Consider the following 18,952-nt stretch of genomic DNA (forward strand, 5'->3'; position numbering starts at 1 on the left):
CAAATTCAGATACAATCCCACACCGATGCTTCTTGAAAGCATTGGCTTCTACTAAGTGTCAGGACATTTCAAAGTTGCAAGTTCCAAAACAGCATTGGCCAGTGGGACGCTCTAGTCGGTCCTAGATTGTCACTTTCCCCCTCTCCACCCAATCTCCATGTCACAACCTCTCCGTGGGAACAATCTCCAAGCCTTGAAGTGTGGTCACTGTGGGAAAATGTTTCGAAATCTTTGGTGTAAATTATCTAATTATTTCAGGACTGCATCCACAGATTCTGTGTTTGAAAATCTAGTGTTTCCTCAAGGTTTAGTTTTGGAATGATGGTGGGAGGACAGGGGCTGTATATTGGTTTCAGAACTCTGTAGAGATCTGTGGGACTCTTGCCCATTGTGGAAGTGAGCAGGAGGGCTCAGGCTAAGACCGATTACAGCTCAGATCCTTGGAGGGTTCTGTCTTCGCTTCTGAGCTCATTACACTGAACTGTGTTGGTGGCAGTTGGATGGTTGAACTTCAGCAGAGTTAACTCGACCTTTTTGTGGCTTTGGGGAGGAGTCATTTGAAGTCTGTCTGTGTATCTGCGGACTGCCTCAGGTGAATGTCAGGCCCCTGGTGTACTGCATTGTGGCTTTTCCCTCACTATCATAGTGTCAATCGGGCAAAAGGTTCTGGACAGCATACCATCTCACTCAGCCAATGAGGATGCAGGGTTCTTCTTCTCATCCACATTTGTGTCTCATTTGAGAACTCGGTGTGCCTGGTCGATACTGTAGAGAAGGTTCTAGTTTTGCCTCCCTCAATTTTTGTTCCTGTTCAGCCTCCTCAGTGGTGCCCATCTGGCCTGGGCCTATTGGCCTAATTATGACTTGATGTAGGAAGTCTGTCTCTGGTTGCTACTGGGAGCTCCAGACTGATTTCTACGATTCCAGGACCCTACATTAACCCATGCTGCAGGTGGACTCCGTGTACTGGAATAGACATTCACCCGCCACGCAATTCTCTGATCTAGCTATTGAATTTCAGAGCAGACGTGGGCAGATGTGGTGAGAGAAGGCTTTAAAATCCTCCCTGACAGAACATAGAACAGTACAGCACAGTACAGGCCTTTCAGTCCTCGATATTGTGCCGACCTTTTATCCTACTCCTGAGATCAAAATAACCTCTGTACCGTTCATTGTACTGTCATCCATGTGCCTATCCAAGTGTTGCTAAAATGTCCCAAATGTATCTGACTCTACCACCACTGCTGCCAATGCATTCCATGCATCCATTACTCTCTGATGTGAGGGATTGAATAGTCCTAGTGCCTCTGAGTAAAGCAGTAGATGAAGAGTCATTGGACTCAAAATTAATCCTGTTTTTCTCTCCACAGATGCAGCAAGACCTGTTGAGTTTCTCCAGCTCCTTCCATTTTTTTTTGCTTCCTATCCATATCTGCAGTTCTCTATTCTATTTATTAAAGCAATGAGTTTCAGAGAGGACACTATTCCCATGTGGACAAAACTTTCACCGAGTTTGCCCAGTGGACCACCCATAGATCAGATTCTCCAAAGTGGTTGGATTCCCCAGTGAGGGTCCTTGTTGGTTCTACTGTGACCTCTGCTGGGATATCTCTTTCAGAAATGAACCACTGGGCTCTAACTATTCCTGCTAGTTTCCCTTTCAATTTCCCGAATTCTGGCCACAAAATGCTCCCTTTGTTGCAGCGGGAACACCTGGATATCTGGGGATGGGGTACACACTTTGGACTTAAGGTGCACTTTCCCCTTCCTCCATTGCAATGTTTTTTTTTTAACTCCATTCTGTCCTTTTCTCATTCCACTCTCATTTTGGAGTGACTCTGAAAGGGTCAGCCCAAATTGTAAGACTGATGAGTGAGCTCGCAGCTACCAACCGTGGCTACAAGCATTCCAAGCAGTGAGGATTCTCTGTTCCATTAGATTAACTCTCAGGCAGTGTGAGAGGGTAGGAAATGTGCACAATCTTCAAGGAATTGTTTTTAGCTCATGTAATTTATCATAGGTTAGCCATATTTATACAGAGCAGACCCATTGGTTTAAAGTGATTTCCTTTGGTCTTTCAAACTCCAGATATCTCTGTCTGTTTTATCGAGAATTCTTGAATTGCTGGTGATGTTTGTTTGGGACTGACTCATGTAGTATGGACACCAGTGTTAGTCTGTGCATAATCACTCGATGTCTAGGAGGTTACAATGAATTTGACCTCTTGAGAGCCCTCCATGTTAACCAACCCTGGATCATTAGGCCTTTGTGTCTTGTAGCCATTCTAACCATTCTACCACCTTTCCCCACGACAATGGGGAAAGACTCTATATTATTCTCTTTAAATTTAGGAATGAACTGAGCACTTTATAAACATTCAGTTAAGTGATTTGGACTGTTGCTGGGTGGAGAAGAGTTTTTTTTTCTCCAGCAGTTTCCATCTAAGTTTTTTTCTGCGCATCTATCTCCATTTCCAATTTTTGGAGCTGGAAAGCACCTTCCTTCTCTGTCTGTCTGTCTGTCTGTCTGTCTCTCTTTCTTTGTTTCCTCCCTTTCTCGTTCTCTCATTTTTTTTTCCCTCTTTCGCTAAGCTTCATATTTACCTGAAGCTTCTCCAGCTCTAAGTAGGTGAGAGGACTTTCATCTGTTTCCAGCACAAATTCTTCATCTCGAGGGTCTTGTTCTAAGTGCTCACCAACACTTTAAGGATTTCATTCCATTCTGGGTAGTTTACTCGTAATGCCCTAGCTTCAACAGGGTAGCTAACGTTTCAGTGGTTAAACCGTCCTGTTCTAGATGCATATCGAATCAAAATATGCCATTCCTAATGTTAGTAAATTTCGTCGTAGTCATTTATTTTGCTTGACAAATCATTTTGACTATCACTTTGGTTTCCGATTTAGTTTATTTCAGCTCATTTCTTATGTTTCCAGTTTTGGTTGAATTTCATCTCTTGATGTCATAGATTTTTTTCAGACTTGAGGACTCAATTTCTATTACGTACAACTTGAGTTTTAAAACTAATTTCTCTCCTCACCATCCATAAGCAGATTGTGATTTTTTTTTTTCCCTTTTTTTAAAAATGGTGTAGTTCCCTATCCCTTCTTTTGTGGACAATGTCTGTATCTGTGTCTGTGTCTGTGTCTCTCTGTCTCTCTATGGGTGGCACAGTGGCACTGCTGCCTCACAGCGCCAGAGACCCGGGTTCAATTCCCGCCTCAGGCGACTGACTGTGTGGAGTTTGCACATTCTCCCCGTGTCTGTGTGGGTTTCCTCCGGGTGCTCCGGTTTCCTCCCACAGTCCAAAGATGTGCAGGTCAGGTGAATTGGCCATGCTAGTTTCCACACTGTAAGTAATCTAATCTAATCTCTGTGTCTCTGTCTCTACCACAACAGCCCTCCCATAAAGGAATACTAGAAATGTTTCACCTGCTCTTAGGCATGGGGATTGGGGTTGTGTGGGGAGAATTGGAAAGATAAAGAGATTTTTCATTAAAAACAACTTCGAGTGCAAAAGTATCATGAATACCAGTTTATCACTTTCTAAGCTTTTAACATTGATTTCAAAAGTCCAAAGCAGAAGGTAATAGTTTGGAATGTCTTTGTGGAGGCTGTTGATTCGCTAGCTGATAGTTCAGGAGTCATTTGCTCTTTGAAATCTCTATGAAGGTCTTCTGAGGGGTATTGCTGAAATTTAATTTCTTCTTTGCTGTTTTGAAAACAAAAATAATGTTGCTTACTTGTAAACTGCACAAAACACAGGTTGCTGGGTGCATCGTACAGGCCAAAGACCTTTCCTTTGTAACCCAGAGTTAGGGGTTTAGTTTTTATCATGAAGCAGCAGTGGTTAACTGCTGATAACTAAATGCATGGTTTAAATGCAGTCGGTTCAGCAATGTTAGTAATCTGTTATGGCGCACTCTCTGAAACAGAACTGCATGCAACGTATATTCTGGTATAATTATGTACTGGAGCACTGTATTAAATTTGCAATTAGTTACAAATCTCTCAATATCAGTCCGACAGATTTATTTGAAAGTACAAGGTTTCTGAGCGCTCCTCCTTCCTTGGCAGTAATGTAATAGAGGAGAAAGTGAGGACTGCAGATGCTGGAGATCAGAGCTGAAAATGTGTTGCTGGAAAAGCGCAGCAGGTCAGGCAGCATCCAAGGAACAGGAGAATCGATGTTTCGGGCATGAGCCCTTCTTCAGGAATCCTGAAGAAGGGCTCATGCCCGAAACGTCGATTCTCCTGTTCCTTGGATGCTGCCTGACCTGCTGCGCTTTTCCAGCAACACATTAATGTAATAGAAAACAGTATGATCTATAATATTAATTTGTATATTAAAATCTGTGGGATGTATCCCTGTTAATCTACAAAACAGAGCTTTTGAGGGAGGTTTCCCAGTATAATTTATACAACAGAACTGTGAGTGATATATCCCTGTATGATCTATATAATGCAGCTGTGAGGGATATATCCCACTGTAATCTATACAATAAGAATCTGTGTGAAATATTGCTATTCAATCTATAAAACGGAACGAAGGCTGATTTTTAGAAAACATAGAACATGGATATTGATGAAAGAAAAATACCGTTTGAACTTTTAATCTTGCAGTTATTAGAATCGCAAGAACACCACTGCAAAGGGGGACAATGTTTTGTACTGTTCTGTTTGTTTGAGAAGGGAGTGCAGATCAGCTGCAAGTGGACTTTTGTAAAGATATTAACATGGAGATTGCATCAATTAGATAATGCCTGAGTCGAAACTGGTAAGCATTGTTTAAATTTAAACTCTGTAGTGAAGTAATCACCCTGACGGATGAACCAGAGAACAGCTGTCATTCATTTTGTTGAGTTGCTGACTATACATGTACATTCTGTCTGGAAAATGGTGCCTGGTGTATTAAAGTATGAGCTATAGGGGGAGGTTCAATAGGCTGGGGCTGTTTTTCCTGGAGCCTCAGAGGCTGAGGGGTGACCTTAGAGATTTATAAAATCATGAGGGGGTAAATAGACAAGGGGTCTTTTTCTCTGGGGTGCGGGGAGTCCAGAACTCGAGGGCATGGGTTTAGGGTGAGAAGGGAAAGATATGAAAAGGAGCTAAGGGCAACGTTTTCACACAAAAGGTGGTACCTGTACAGAATGAGCTGCCAGAGGAAGTAATGGAGGCCGGTACAATAACAACATTTAATGGGCATGTGCGTAGGAAGGGTTTAGAGGGATATGGGCCATGTGCTGGCAAATGGGACTAGATTAATTTCGGATATTTTGTCAGCATGGATGAGGTGGACTGAAGGGTCTGTTTCTGTGCTGTACATCTTTTATGACTCTTTGTGAATGCTGAGTATGCTAAAAATGATTTGTTTTAGGGGTGGCGCATGATGCAGGGGTTAGCACAGTGCCAGGGACCCTGGTTTGATTCTAGCCTTGGGTGACTGTATGCAAACTCCAAAGCAGTTCTCCCTATGTCAAAGTGGGTCCCCTCTGGGTGCTCCGGTCTCCTCCCACAGTCCAAAGATGTACAGGTTATGTGGATTGGCCATGCTAAAAAGGGATATATAGTTGAGGTGTATTGGCTATGATAAAAGCCATTCCTATGGGGATGAGGTGGGATGCTCTTCGGAAGGTTGGTGCAGATTTGATGGGCCGAATAGCCGCCTTCTGCACAGAAGAAATTCTGAGATTCTATGTTGACAACCAATTTAAGATTGTCAGCCAGGATCACAGTGTAGACCACTAGTGTGTACTGAAAGTCATAAATATTAATAAGGATTCCACTGCCTGTTTATCCTAATGACACTTAGAATCGTAACCAAGTTGAATATAGAAAGTACAAGGAATTGTAAGAGCAAAGCGAATGCATGATAGCATATAAGTGGTGAAAATTTGAGTAAAACTAAAAGACTTTTATTCATGTAAATTGAAAAAGGATAGCCAAATGCATTGCACTGTTAAAGGGAGAGAACTTTAGAATTTGGGAGAAGATTTGTCGCTCGGGTGCTCGTTGTTGTGGTTCTGTTCGCCGAGCTGGGAATTTGTGTTGCAGACGTTTTGTCCCCTGTCTAGACAGGGGTCTAGTGGTCTAGACAGGGGACGAAACGTCTGCAACACAAATTCCCAGCTCGGCGAACAGAACCACAACAACGGAGAGAACTTTAATGAGGTCTTCTGGAGTAAGGGATGAGTTACAGAATAAGTACTTTGTTTCTGTCTCCATTAGAGAAAGAGATACTGTCAATGTGTTGCACAGGAAGAGACAATAGAAAATTGTATGTGGTAAAAATAAGAGTTGCTACTTGTAAGTAGCAAAGTAATCCAATCTGGATGGGGTGTACCATAAGTTACTGAGGGAGTTAATGATGAGACTCCAGCTAAAATATCCTTGGATATGGAAGTGCTGCCAAAGATTGGAGAATAGTAAGTATCATATTCCTGTTGTAAGAAGGGGAGAGAAACGAATATGGTAACCATAGCCAATTGGTATTGTTTGTTGATTGAGAAACTTTTGGAGAGAGTTAATTGAGACAAGTTTATGGAACAGAGTCACAGAATTCCTGCAGTGTTTGTTTATTACAGATTGTTTGACATTTAGAAAATTTTGGACTAAAAGTTAAAATTTTTTTTTAAAGCAAATCATGTTTGACTGACATGATTGAGTTCTTTGAAATAACAAAGAAGGTAAGTAGGTTTGGTGCAGTTAGTGTGTATGAACTTTCAAAGGCATTTAACAAATGATCATAAAATTATATTAGTAATCCTATGGAATTAAAGTGACATTAGCAGATTTTAAAATTAGCAAAGGAACAGAGAATAGAAAGTATTGGTGAAAAATTCACTTCCAGAATGAAGGAAGTAATGTTAGTAGTTATAGCAGTAAAGGTCCACAACTTTCACACACATTTAATAGCCTAAACTTGGGTGTGTAGAGCACACCTTCAAACTATGCTCGTGAAACATTACTGAGAAAACGAAACATTGGAAAATATCAACATACCAAAGTAGACCGGCTAAGACTGGAGCAGACACATGACAGAAGAATTAAATATGAAATGATAGATTTGGTTGGAAGAATGAGATTGGGCAAAATGAAAAAGAAAGTCTCAGTTTTAATAGGTGAAGAGAGACCTGGGTATGAGCAGGAATCTTTGAACTTGGCATAAGTTGAATAGACGTTTAGAAAGAACAGCAAGTTATGCAAAGCCTTCATAAAATATTGGTTCGGCCAATTCAGAATGCCAGACTCTCGAATGGTTGTGAAGACATTAGAAGATGTAGAAGAGATTACTAGAATGGAAGTAAGGTTGATGGACTTCATTTATGTGGAGAGACTGGGGTCTCTAGAAATTTGCTAGATGCATTCACAATCATCGAAGGATTTTGTGCAGAAGAAACTTAGTCCAAGCAGCAGAAGGGCTGATGGTCATAGAATAGAAAACCTACAGACCATTCAGCCCTTTGAGTCCACACCGGCCCTCTGAAGAGTATCACACCTAGACGTAGCCTCGACCCTTTCCTTTATAACCCTGCATTCCCCATGGCTAATCCATGTAACCTGCACATCTTTGGATTGTGGGAGGAAATGGGAGCATCCAGAGGAAACTCGCGCAGACACAGGGAGAATGTGCAAACTCCACACAGACAGTCAGCCGAGGCTGGAATCGGACCCGGTCCCTGGTTTTGTGAGGCTGCAGTGCTAACCATCACCCCCCCCCCCCAAAACTGCGAGGCACAGTGGTAAGAGAGATCCAAACAGAAATGACAAATAATTTTTACTCAGCAGTTGTTGTGATCTGGACTGTGTTGTCTGAAAAGATTTTAGAAGCAGATTCAAAGTACCATTCAAAAGAAAATTGAGTAATTGCCTGAAGAAAAAGATTTAGGTTTATGGAAAAAGAGACCAATTTGTGACTAAAAGGACAGCTTGAACAAAGTGTACACAGTGGGATGGACAAAGAGCATTCTTCTGTGATTTTAGAATTCTGTCAATCATAACAACTGTGACATAACTGGTTTAATTTCATATATCATATAAGTTTGTAATATAAATCTTTTTAGTTCTAATAGCAGAATTGTATATCCAAGAATGTGACAGATTAATGATATGCCCCAGTTAATCTGTGGAAACAAATCTGTGCACGATAAATGCTGGATTAATCTATGGAATGAGAATGTGAATGTTATATATAAATATAACCCAAATGAAAGAGCTGTGTGATGTATTTTGGTGTAATCTACGTCACAATGAGATGAGCAAACTGAGTGGAAAGGAAAAGCATGCAATAATCAGGATGTAATCTAGACAGAGTAACCAAACTCTGTGATATATCCCAGTGCAACCACACAATAACCTGTATATTATATAGTATAATGTGATCTATATGTTAGACCTGCATGTGAAATATCTCAGTGTAATAGAGTGTGTGATATATCCCAGTTTAACTGATAAAGTACCTGTGAGTAATAATCCCAGTGTAATCTATGCAAAATAATTGTATGCAATGTACCCCAGTGTGATTTAAGCTTTGAATTATAAATCTGAGTGAGTAATATGCAAAATATCTCAGTGTATTTTATATCACAGCTGAGAAAATGAATGTTAAGGAGTTTACTAGCATAGCAATGTTGGGTTTATAAGCAAAGAAGTTGGACTATTAACACAGAGTCAAAATGACATTTGTGTAGTTAATCAAATAAATGGAAAGAAAAAGCTCGCATGACAGTCAATTGATGTGAAAAGTCAAGAGGTTCACTACTTGTCATCTGGTCTTTTTTTGATTCATTCCTGGAGCGATGGTGTTGCTGGCCGGCCTGTATTGCCTATCCTTATTGCCCACAGGGAAGGGCAATTCGGAGTCAACCTTATGGCCAGACGGGGTCAGGATAGCAGTTTACCTCCCTGAACCCGATAGGGGTTTCCGGACGATCAACAATGGTTTCATGATCATCATTAAACTCTTTTAATTCCAGATTGTTACTGAATTCAAAATCCACCATCTGCCATGGCAGGATTCAAACTCAGGTCCTCAGACCATTACCTGCTTCTCTGAATTAGTTGTCTAGCAAAAAAAATCACTACGCTATTACCTCACCATTGTGCGAAGTAATTTGTGATTTCAGAACTGCAGCAATGTGGTTGATACGTAAGTTCCTTCTTAAATACCCCAGCAAGCCACTCCATTGTATTCAATTGCTACAAAAATCAGACTGAAATTAGATGGATGACTCAGTATTGTCATAGATATCTGATGTAGGCACTTGATCAGATCTCACCTTCTCACTGACATCTGAAACCTGGTGCAAAAATTGAGAGTTTTCCAACAGATTAAAAAGAGCAAAGAAAATTTACAGCCCAGGAACAGGCTCTTTGGCCCTCCAAGCCAGTGATCCAAATCCACTGTCTAAACCTATCACCCAATTCCTAAGCATCTGTATCCCTCTACTCCCTATCTGTTCCTGCATCTGTCCAGACGCATCTTAAATGAATCTACCGTGCCTGCCTCTACCACCTCTGCTGGCAACGCATTCCCGGCACTACCACCCTCTGTGTAAAGTACTTGCCGCGTGTAACCCCCTGAAACTTTTCACCTCTCACCTTGAATGTGTGACCTCATTATTGAATCCCTCACCCTGGGAAAAAGCTTATCTCTATCTACCCTGTCTTTACCCTTCATGATTTTTTAGATTTCAATCAGGTTTCCCCCCAATCTCCTTTTTTTTTTTCTAATAAAACAATCCTAATCTACTCAACCTCTCTTCATAGCTTCTGAAACCTGGTGCAAAAATTGAGAGTTTTCCAACAGATTAAAAAGAGCAAAGAAAATTTACAGCCCAGGAACAGGCTCTTCAGCCCTCCAAGCCAGTGATCCAAATCCACTGTCTAAACCTATCACCCAATTCCTAAGCATCTGTATCCCTCTGCTCCCTATCTGTTCCTGCATCTGTCCAGACGCGTCTTAAATGAATCTACCGAGCCTGCCTCTACCACCTCTGCTGGCAACGCATTCCAGGCACCTACCACCCTCTGTGTAAAGTACTTGCCGCGTGTAACCCCCTGAAACTTTTCACCTCTCGCCTTGAATGTGTGACCTCATTATTGAATCCCTCACCCTGGGAAAAAGCTTATCTCTATCTACCCTGTCTTTACCCTTCATGATTTTTTAGATTTCAATCAGGTTTCCCCCCAATCTCCTTTTTTTTTTCTAATAAAACAATCCTAATCTACTCAACCTCTCTTCATAGCTAGCACCTTCCGTGCCAGGCAACATCCTCGTAAACCTTCTCTGCACCCTCTCCAAAGCATCCACATCCTTTTGGTAATGTGGCCACCAGAACAGTACACCGTATTCTAAATGCGGCCGAACCAATGTCTTGTACAATTTTAACATGACCTGCCAGCTCTTATACTCAATACCCCGTCCGATGAAGGCAAGCACACTATATGCCGCCTTGACCACTCTATCCACCTTCAGGGTACAATGGATCTGAACTCCCAGATCCCTCTGCCCATCAACTTTTCCAAAGGCTCTTCCGTTTACTGTATAGTTCACTCTGGAATTAGACTTCCCAAAATGCATCATCTCACATTTGCCTGGGTTGAATTCCATCTGCCACTACTTCGCCCAACTCTCTAGTCTATTTATAGTCTCCTGTATTCTTTGACAGTCCCTTATGCTTTCTGCTACTCCACCAATCTTCATGTCATCTGCAAACTTGCTGATCATACCAACAGTGCCCTCTTCCAGATCATTTATATATATCACAAACAACAGTGGCCCCAACACTGACCCCTGTGGAACACCCGTTCTCCATTTTGAGAAACTCCCTTCAACTCCTACTCTGTCTCCTGTTGCTCAACCAGTTCTTTATCCACCTAGCTAGAACACCCTGCACACTGTGTGACTTCATTTTCTCCATTAGTTTACCATTGGAGAACCTTACCAAAAGCCTTACTAAATTCCATGTAAATGACATCTACAGCCCTTCCTTCATCTATCAACTTGGTCACTTCCTCAAAGAACTCTATTAAGCTGGTAAGGCACAATCTCCCCAGCACAAAACCATGCTGCCCATCACTGATGAGCCCATTCTTTTCCAAATCTAAATAGATTCTATCCCTCAGTGCCTTCTCCAGCAACTTTCCCACCACTGACGTCCGGCTCACTGGTGTGTAGTTACCCGGAATATCCTACTACCCTTCTTGTACAGGGGGACAACATGAGCAACCCTCCAGTCCTCCGGCACTTCACCTGTGTTTTAAGATGCTACAAAGATATTTGTCAGGGCCCCAGCTATTTCCTTTCTCGCCTCTCTCTCAGCAACCTGGGATAGATCCCATCCGGTCCTGGGGATTTGTCCACCTTAATATCCTTGAGCCTACCCAACACATCCTCCCTCCTTATGTCAACGTGATCCAGAGTAAACAAACCTCTATCTCCAATCTCAATTCATCATGTCCCTGATGCAAAGTAATCATTGAGAATCTCACCCATTTTCTCAGGTTCGACATACACCTGCCTTATCCTTTAGTGGACCAATCCTTTCTCTCGTTACCCTCTTGCTTCTTATATATGAATAAAAGGCCTTGGGATTTTCCTTAATTCTGCTCGCTAAAGTTATTTCATGACCCCTTTTAGCCGCCTGATTCCTCGTTTAAGATTGGTCCTACTCTCCTGATATTCCTCCAAGGCCCGTCCTGTTCTTAGCGCCTGGACCTTATGTACACTTCCCTTTTCCTTTTGGCTAGTTGCACGATTTCTCCTGTCATCCACTGTTCACTAATTTTGCCTTTCTTATCCCTTGTTTTCAAAAGGACATGCCTATCCTGCACTACAATCTATCTTTGAAAGCCTCCCACACATCAAATGTGGACTTCCCTTCAATTAGCTGTATCCAATCCACATTTTGCAGCTCCTGCTGAATTTTGATATAATTGGCCTTTGCCCCATTTGGTACTCTTCCCTCTGGACCACTCTCACCTTTTGTCTACGAGTATTCTAAAACTTAGAATTATTGTCACTGTTCCCAAAGAAATCCCCCCACTGCAACTTCTACCACCTGGCCTGGCTCATTCCCCAACACCAGGTCCAATATGGCCTTTGCCCGGGTTGGACTATTGACATACTGCTGTAGAAAACTTTCCTGGATGCTCCTTACAAATTCTGCCCTATCCAGACCTCTGACACTAAGTGTATCCCAGTCAATGTTGGGAAAATTAAAATCTCCAATCACTGCCACCCTGTTGCCTGTGCATCTTTCCATGATCTGTTTACCATTTGTTCTCCCAACACTCACTGTTGGGAGGCCTGTAGTACAGCCCCAACAATGGAACGGCACCCTTCTTATTTCTCAGCTCTACCCATAATGCCTCACTGCCCAAGCCCTCCATAGTGTCCTCCTTTAGCACAGTCGTGATATCATCCCTGACCAGCAATGCAACTCCTCATCTCTCTTCCCCCCAAACCTTTACTTCCATCCCTGTCCTGTCTGAAGCATCTATATCCTGAAACATTTAGTTGCCAATCATGCCCTTCCTTTAACCAAGTCTCTGTGAACGCAATAATGTCATACTCCCAGGCACCAAACCAAGCCCTACGTTCATCTGCCTTCCCCACTATACACCTTGCATTAAAGTAGATGCACTTCAGGCCACCAGTTCCTTTTTATGTTCATCTGCTCTCTGCCTATTCTTCCCCTTGGTAATGCTAACATCATGATCCTTATAGACTCTAGTTTCCACCTCATTGTCTACTAGTCTTCTCTTTTGTTTCTCAGCCCCCACCACATGAGTTTAACCCTCTCCCCAACAGCAGGAGCAAAACCTCTCCCAAGGACATTAGTTCCAGTCTGGTTTAGATGTAGACCATCCAATTTGTAATCATCCCACCTTCCCCAGAACTGGTCCCAATGTCCCACAGATCTGAACCCCTCCCTTTTACACCATCACTCAAGCCATGTGTTCATCCTGCCTAGTCTTTCATTTCTACCCTGGCTAGCACGTGGCACTGGTATCAATCCTGAGATCAATACCTTTTGAGGACCTCCTCTTTAACTTCTCTCCTAGATCCCTGAATTCTGCTTTCAGGACCTCATCTCGTTTTTACTTATCATTGGTGCCAATGTGCACCACGACAACTGGCTGTTCACCCTCCCCTTTCAGAATGCTCTGCAGCCGATCGGTGACATCCCTGACCCGAGCACCTGGGAGGCAACATACCATCCGGGAGTCTTGTTTTCGGCCACTGGACCACCCACCTCCTCCCCTCACAATAGAATCCCCTATGACTGTGGCCCTATGAGTCTTTTTCCCACCCTTCTGAACAGCAGTGCCCGCCACGGTGCCATGATCTTGGCAACTGCTGCCCTCCCCGGTGAGCCACCTCCCCCAACAGTATCCATAACGATAAACCTGTTTTGGAGGGAGATGACCGCAGGGGACACCTGCACTGCCTTCCTACTCTTTCTCTACCTTTTGGTCACCCATTCCCTGTCTCCCTCAGCAATCCTAACCTGTGGTGTGACCAATTCACTAAACGTGATATCCACAACCTCCTCAGCATCGCGGATGCTCCACACTGAGTCCATCTGCAGCTCCAGAGCCGTCATGTGGGCAAATAACAGCTGCAGCTTGACACACTTATAGAACGTAGAACATAGAACAATACAGCACAGAACAGGCCCTTCGGCCCACCATGTTGTGCCGAACATTTGTCCTAGCTTAAGCATCTATCCATGTACCTATCCAATTGCCGCTTAAAGGTCACCAATGATTCTGACTTTGCCACACCCACAGGCAGCACATTCCATGCCCCCACCACTCTCTGGGTAAAGAACCCACCCCTGACATCCCCCCTATACCTTCCACCCTTGTGAACGAGTCAAGAACGTCAGCCATGTCCCTGAGCTCCCACATCAAGCAAGAGGCACATTGCCACGGCTCTGAGATCCCCTGCCATCGTAAGCCTTACCTAAAAAAAACCTGTAACAACCTGGCCATACTTGTAGATCATGCCGAGCAACCGATGTCACATGCTGGACCTTCACCATCCTTGGGTCTATCTTGTCCTGCCCTATCCTGATGATGGGGTAAGGTAGCTGGAAAAGCGCAGCAGGTCAGGCAGCATCCAAGGAACAGGAGAATCGACGTTTCGGGCATAAGTCCTTCTTCAGGAATGAAGGGCCTATGCCCGAAACGTCAATTCCCATGTTCCTTGGATGCTGCCTGACCTGCTGCGCTTTTCCAGTAACACATTTTCAGCTCTGATCTCCAGCATCTGCAGCCCTCACTTTCTCCTCGATGGGGTAAGGTAGTTGGAATGATGAGCCCCTAACAATGACTAATCAAGTCTCATGGTTATAACCAGAGAAAGTCATTTAAGTTTATCTTGTCTGTGTGGGCTGTCTGTTTGTCCCAATTCCTAACTTTTTTTTCTGTAAACCCTGTAAATCCTTTCGCAATCAGTACAAAGAAAAGTGTGATGTATTGCAATGAAATTTGTGCAATAGACTTGCATTACGTGTCCAAGCATAATTAATGCAACAATGAGTGATATATTTCAGCCTGATCTGTGCAACAGAATGAAAGACATCCCAGAGTAATCATTTTCCACAGAACTGCAAGAAATATATTCCAGCCTAATCAATACAATAACATTGTGTAATGTACCATAGTACTGTAAGTAATCTATCCCAGTTTAAGAACAATTTGTGATATACCTGACCTAATCTATACAATAGAGCTCTGAGATATATCCTATCTTAATCTATATAATAAAACAGTGATATATTCCATCCGAATTTATAGCACAACTGTAATTAATATCACAGGCTAATATGTACAATGGAACAATGTGTTATATCCTAGCCTGGCCTGTGCACCAGAACAGTGAGTAATAGATCCCAAACTAATCTACTACCCAGAAATATGAATGATATATCCCAGCTTGATCAACAGTGAGTGATATATCCTAATGTAATATAAACAACAGAACTGCATGTCAGACATATTCCTGACAGTCAAATTGTTAAATGTAACTCAAATTTTATAGGAAAGAGCTGCGAATGATCTATTCGGTCACAGTCTACATCTTAGAGCTATAAGGGATATATCCAAGTATAATCTATACAACATAGATTATGGATTTTAGTAAGGCATTTGATAAGGTTCCCCATGGTAGGCTTATGCGGAAAGTCAGGAGGCATGGGATAGAGGGAAATTTGGCCAATTGGATAGAAAACTGGCTAACCGGTCGAAGGCAGAGAGTGGTGGTAGATGGTAAATACTCAGCCTGGAGCCCAGTTACAAGTGGAGTTCCGCAGGTTTCAGTTCTGGGTCCTCTGCTGTTTGTAATTTTTATTAATGACTTAGATGAGGGAGTCGAAGGGTGGGTCAGTAAATTTGCAGATGATACGAAGATAGGTGGAGTTGTGGACAATGAGGAGGGCTGTTGTCGGCTGCAGAGGGACTTAGATATGATGCAGAGCTGGGCTGAGGAGTGGCAGATGGAGTTCAACCCTGCCAAGTGTGAGGTTGTCCAGTTTGGAAGAACAAATAAGAATGCGGAATACAGGGTTAATGGTAAGTTCTTAGTCAGGTGGAGGAACAGAGGGATCTTGGGGTCTACGTACATAGATCTTTGAAGGTTGCCACTCAGGTGAATAGAGTTTGTAAGAAGGCCTATGGAGTATCATCGTTCATTAGCAGAGGGATTGAACTCAAGAGTCGTGAAGTGATGTTGCAGCTGTACAGGACTTTGGTTAGGCCACAGTTGGAGTACTGTGTGCAGTTCTGGTCGCCTCACTTTAGGAAAGATGTGGAAGCTTTGGAGAGGGTGCAGAGAAGATTTACCAGGATGTTGCCTGGAATGGAGAATAAGTCGTACGAGGATAGGTTGAGAGTTCTCGGCCTTTTCTCGTTGGAACGGCGAAGGATGAGGGGTGACTTGACAGAGGTTTATAAGATGATCAGAGGAACAGATAGAGTAGACAGTCAGAAACTTTTTCCCCGGGTACAACAGAGTGTTACAAGGGGACATAAATATAAGGTGAAGGGTGGAAGGTATAGGGGAGATGTCAGGGGTGGGTTCTTTACCCAGAGAGTGGTGGGGGCATGGAATGCGCTGCCCGTGGGAGTGGTGGAGTCGGAATCATTGGCGACCTTTAAGCGGCATTTGGATAGGTACATGGATGGGTACTTAATCTAGGTTAGAAGTTCGGCACAACATCGTGGGCCGAAGGGCCTGTTCTGTGCTGTATTGTTCTATGTTCTATGTTCTATGTTCTATATTTGTGTTATATCCTAGTATAATTAATATTACAAAACTGAGTGATATGTAATAATGTAATCTATATAACAATACTGCGTATAAGCTATCCCAAGTACATTACACAACAGGACCATCTTTGATATATTACTGATCGACTATAAATCCAGAAACTGTTCATGTTTGAATCCCACCTTGGCATGGACTTTAACTTCAATTCAAACCTGGAGTTAAGTGTCTAATGATAATAATGAACTATTTGATTGTTTGTTTGAAAAATTCATCTGGTTCACTATTGTCCTCTAGGGAAGGAAACCGCTGTCCTTACGTGGTCTGGTCTACACGTGACTCCAGACCCACAGCAATATGGTGGAGTCTTAATTGCAATTCCCTAGCCAGTGATGCCCTCAGCCTTTGAATGTATTTAAAAAAAAATAAAATCTTATATATTCCAATCTAATTTATATAACACTACTGTCTGATATATTTGGCATAATCTCTATCAAAGTCTGAGTTGTCCCAGTGTTTCCTTACCACAACATGTTGGCATTTCAGCATCTCTGGCTTAAGGGGTTCACACTTGACCTCTATCGCTGGTGGACTAAACTGTGATTCACGAACAATGGAGATTGGAACATGAGCCTCTGTATTCACTCAGTAAATAGCAGGTGTGTATTGGCAGTTTACGTACATAACAGTATTCTGGCTAAAAATCTGAGAGTTCACCAATAATCAATTTATTATCCTTCAAGCAGTCTACTGCAAACCATTGCCAAGTGGATTTCGTTGCTATGAATGGTTCTTTGGCTCTAAGAGTCATTGGTCCCCATTCTGTCTAATAGAAATGTGAGTTCTGAATTCCAGTATCCTCCATGTAAGGGGCTTTTGAGTTTATATAACCCAGCATTCTCGATTTATTACAGAACTGAAGGTATATAATCCCAGAATATTCTAAAGAGCAAAACTGTGAACAAGGTATTACAGAACATTCATCGATTATATTCCACATATTGTAAAGAACGCAGTGTGTGCTATTTCTGAACAAGACTCAGTAATAAATTTTGAATGATATATCCCAGGCACGTCTATATAATGCAGAAATGTGTGTTAATGTATCCTAGTGCTATTATAGCAGGTAAGGTCAGGGTTTGACAACTGCTATCTCAAGTATGTTTGACTAACTACTGTGTCTAGTGGGCATAATTGTACTTGGCTAGCCAGGGAGAGTGGACCCATGACTTAAAATTTGAGGATGATAACTTGCGTCAATAACTCAAACTATTTAAAGTATTAAATATTTATTTAGAGTCCGGTTTACCTGAATACACAAGTCTCATCATGTCACACAGTTTAACAATTGGTGGACAAAGAGTAGAATGCACACAACAGCAATTTAGTTAAAACTCTGTAAATTCATCAACAAACTATTGTCCTTCAAGCAGCCAGCTACAGTTCAATGATGGGGAAAGATTCAATAGCACCTGTGGTTCAATGACAACTATGGGTCCTCAGAACTAATCAAAAGAATTATGAATGATACATTTACAATATGTTCCATATAACAGGATAGTGGTTGGGCTATTCCAATAAACTCTGTATAGCACTACTGTGAACATTATAGCCCAATATGCCTTTCAGAGTTCAGTTCTATAAGATATGTCCCAAAGTATTCTATTTCTGAAAATAGTGACTAATATGTTCTGGTGCAATCTTCATCACAGAATTATGTTTGTTAAATCCCCAATTAAGTGCATGGGAAATATTTACTGGAAATTGGGAACCTTTTATCTCAAGTACTTTTCTACTGACTGTTGACTTTGTCAGAAGTCGCACAATACCAAGTGATAGTCCAACAGGTTTACTCAAAACCATAAGTTTTGGAGAGCTGTTCCTTCATCTGGGGAAGTGTCTATAGTGTCGCGATAGAAGCTGGAGGTCCCCTGTACAATGGGTTTCAAGATGCCCTCGACATAGCCAGAGAGGTTCTCTCACAGGGTCCCATTGTCTGATGCAATGGGACGTCCAGATGTGTTGGTTTTGTGTATCTTTTGGAAGGCAGTAGAAGTCCCCAGTGAAAGAGGTACATGGAATGAGGGCGCTTGGGATACTCTGAAGGACTGGATCAGTTTGCTGAGTTGACAGCTGTGTTCTTTGGTCGGATTGGTAGGTAATTGTCTGTCAGGTTTCTGCTTATTCAGTTGTCAGTACACTTTTTCTTGCAGTCGTCTGTTCTATTCTGTCTGACGATGGCTCCTCCTTTTTTGTCTGATGGTTTGGTAGCAATGTTACAGCTGGTCTTGAGAGCATGGATGGCGTTGGGTTGTGTTAGTGTTTGGGTGCCATTCTGGGCTATCTTGTGAGTACAGCAGATGAATCTGGTGTTGATACATCTCCTGACGGTTTACACATTCATGTCAATCCAAAGACAATGGTCTTCCAGAGGGATCCAGTTCGTCTCATCCTTCTCTGGTTGCTCCACTGCACATCTCTCTGTTGACTGTTCCGGTTCACTGGTTATCTCATTGGGCTTGCTGCTGAGACCTTGCAACTTGTGGAAGAATCCCCAGAACCTCATTCGCCTGATGAATTCCTCTGCATCTGCCCCGAGATCGCTGGGGTCCATTTTGGTATTGGGGCAGGAATTGAGACCTTGGTTGAGAACTTTGATTTTGCCTATTGAAGGGTGTG

The 18,952-nt window shown here is 42.5% G+C and overlaps 1 protein-coding gene across 1 annotated transcript in view; it reads left to right on the forward strand.

Moving 5' to 3' along the window:
• The window catches only part of LOC122556856 (fibroblast growth factor 18-like), a 36,807-nt gene extending 18,274 nt beyond the window's left edge, over positions 1-18,533 (forward strand). The window contains exon 4 of the mRNA XM_043704111.1: positions 18,487-18,533. Coding sequence (XP_043560046.1) covers positions 18,487-18,533 — 47 coding nt within the window. The remainder of the gene's footprint in view (positions 1-18,486) is intronic.
• Positions 18,534-18,952: the final 419 nt, after the last annotated feature.

This window comes from Chiloscyllium plagiosum, chromosome 14 (assembly GCF_004010195.1).
Source record: "Chiloscyllium plagiosum isolate BGI_BamShark_2017 chromosome 14, ASM401019v2, whole genome shotgun sequence".
Lineage (NCBI taxonomy): Eukaryota > Metazoa > Chordata > Chondrichthyes > Orectolobiformes > Hemiscylliidae > Chiloscyllium > Chiloscyllium plagiosum.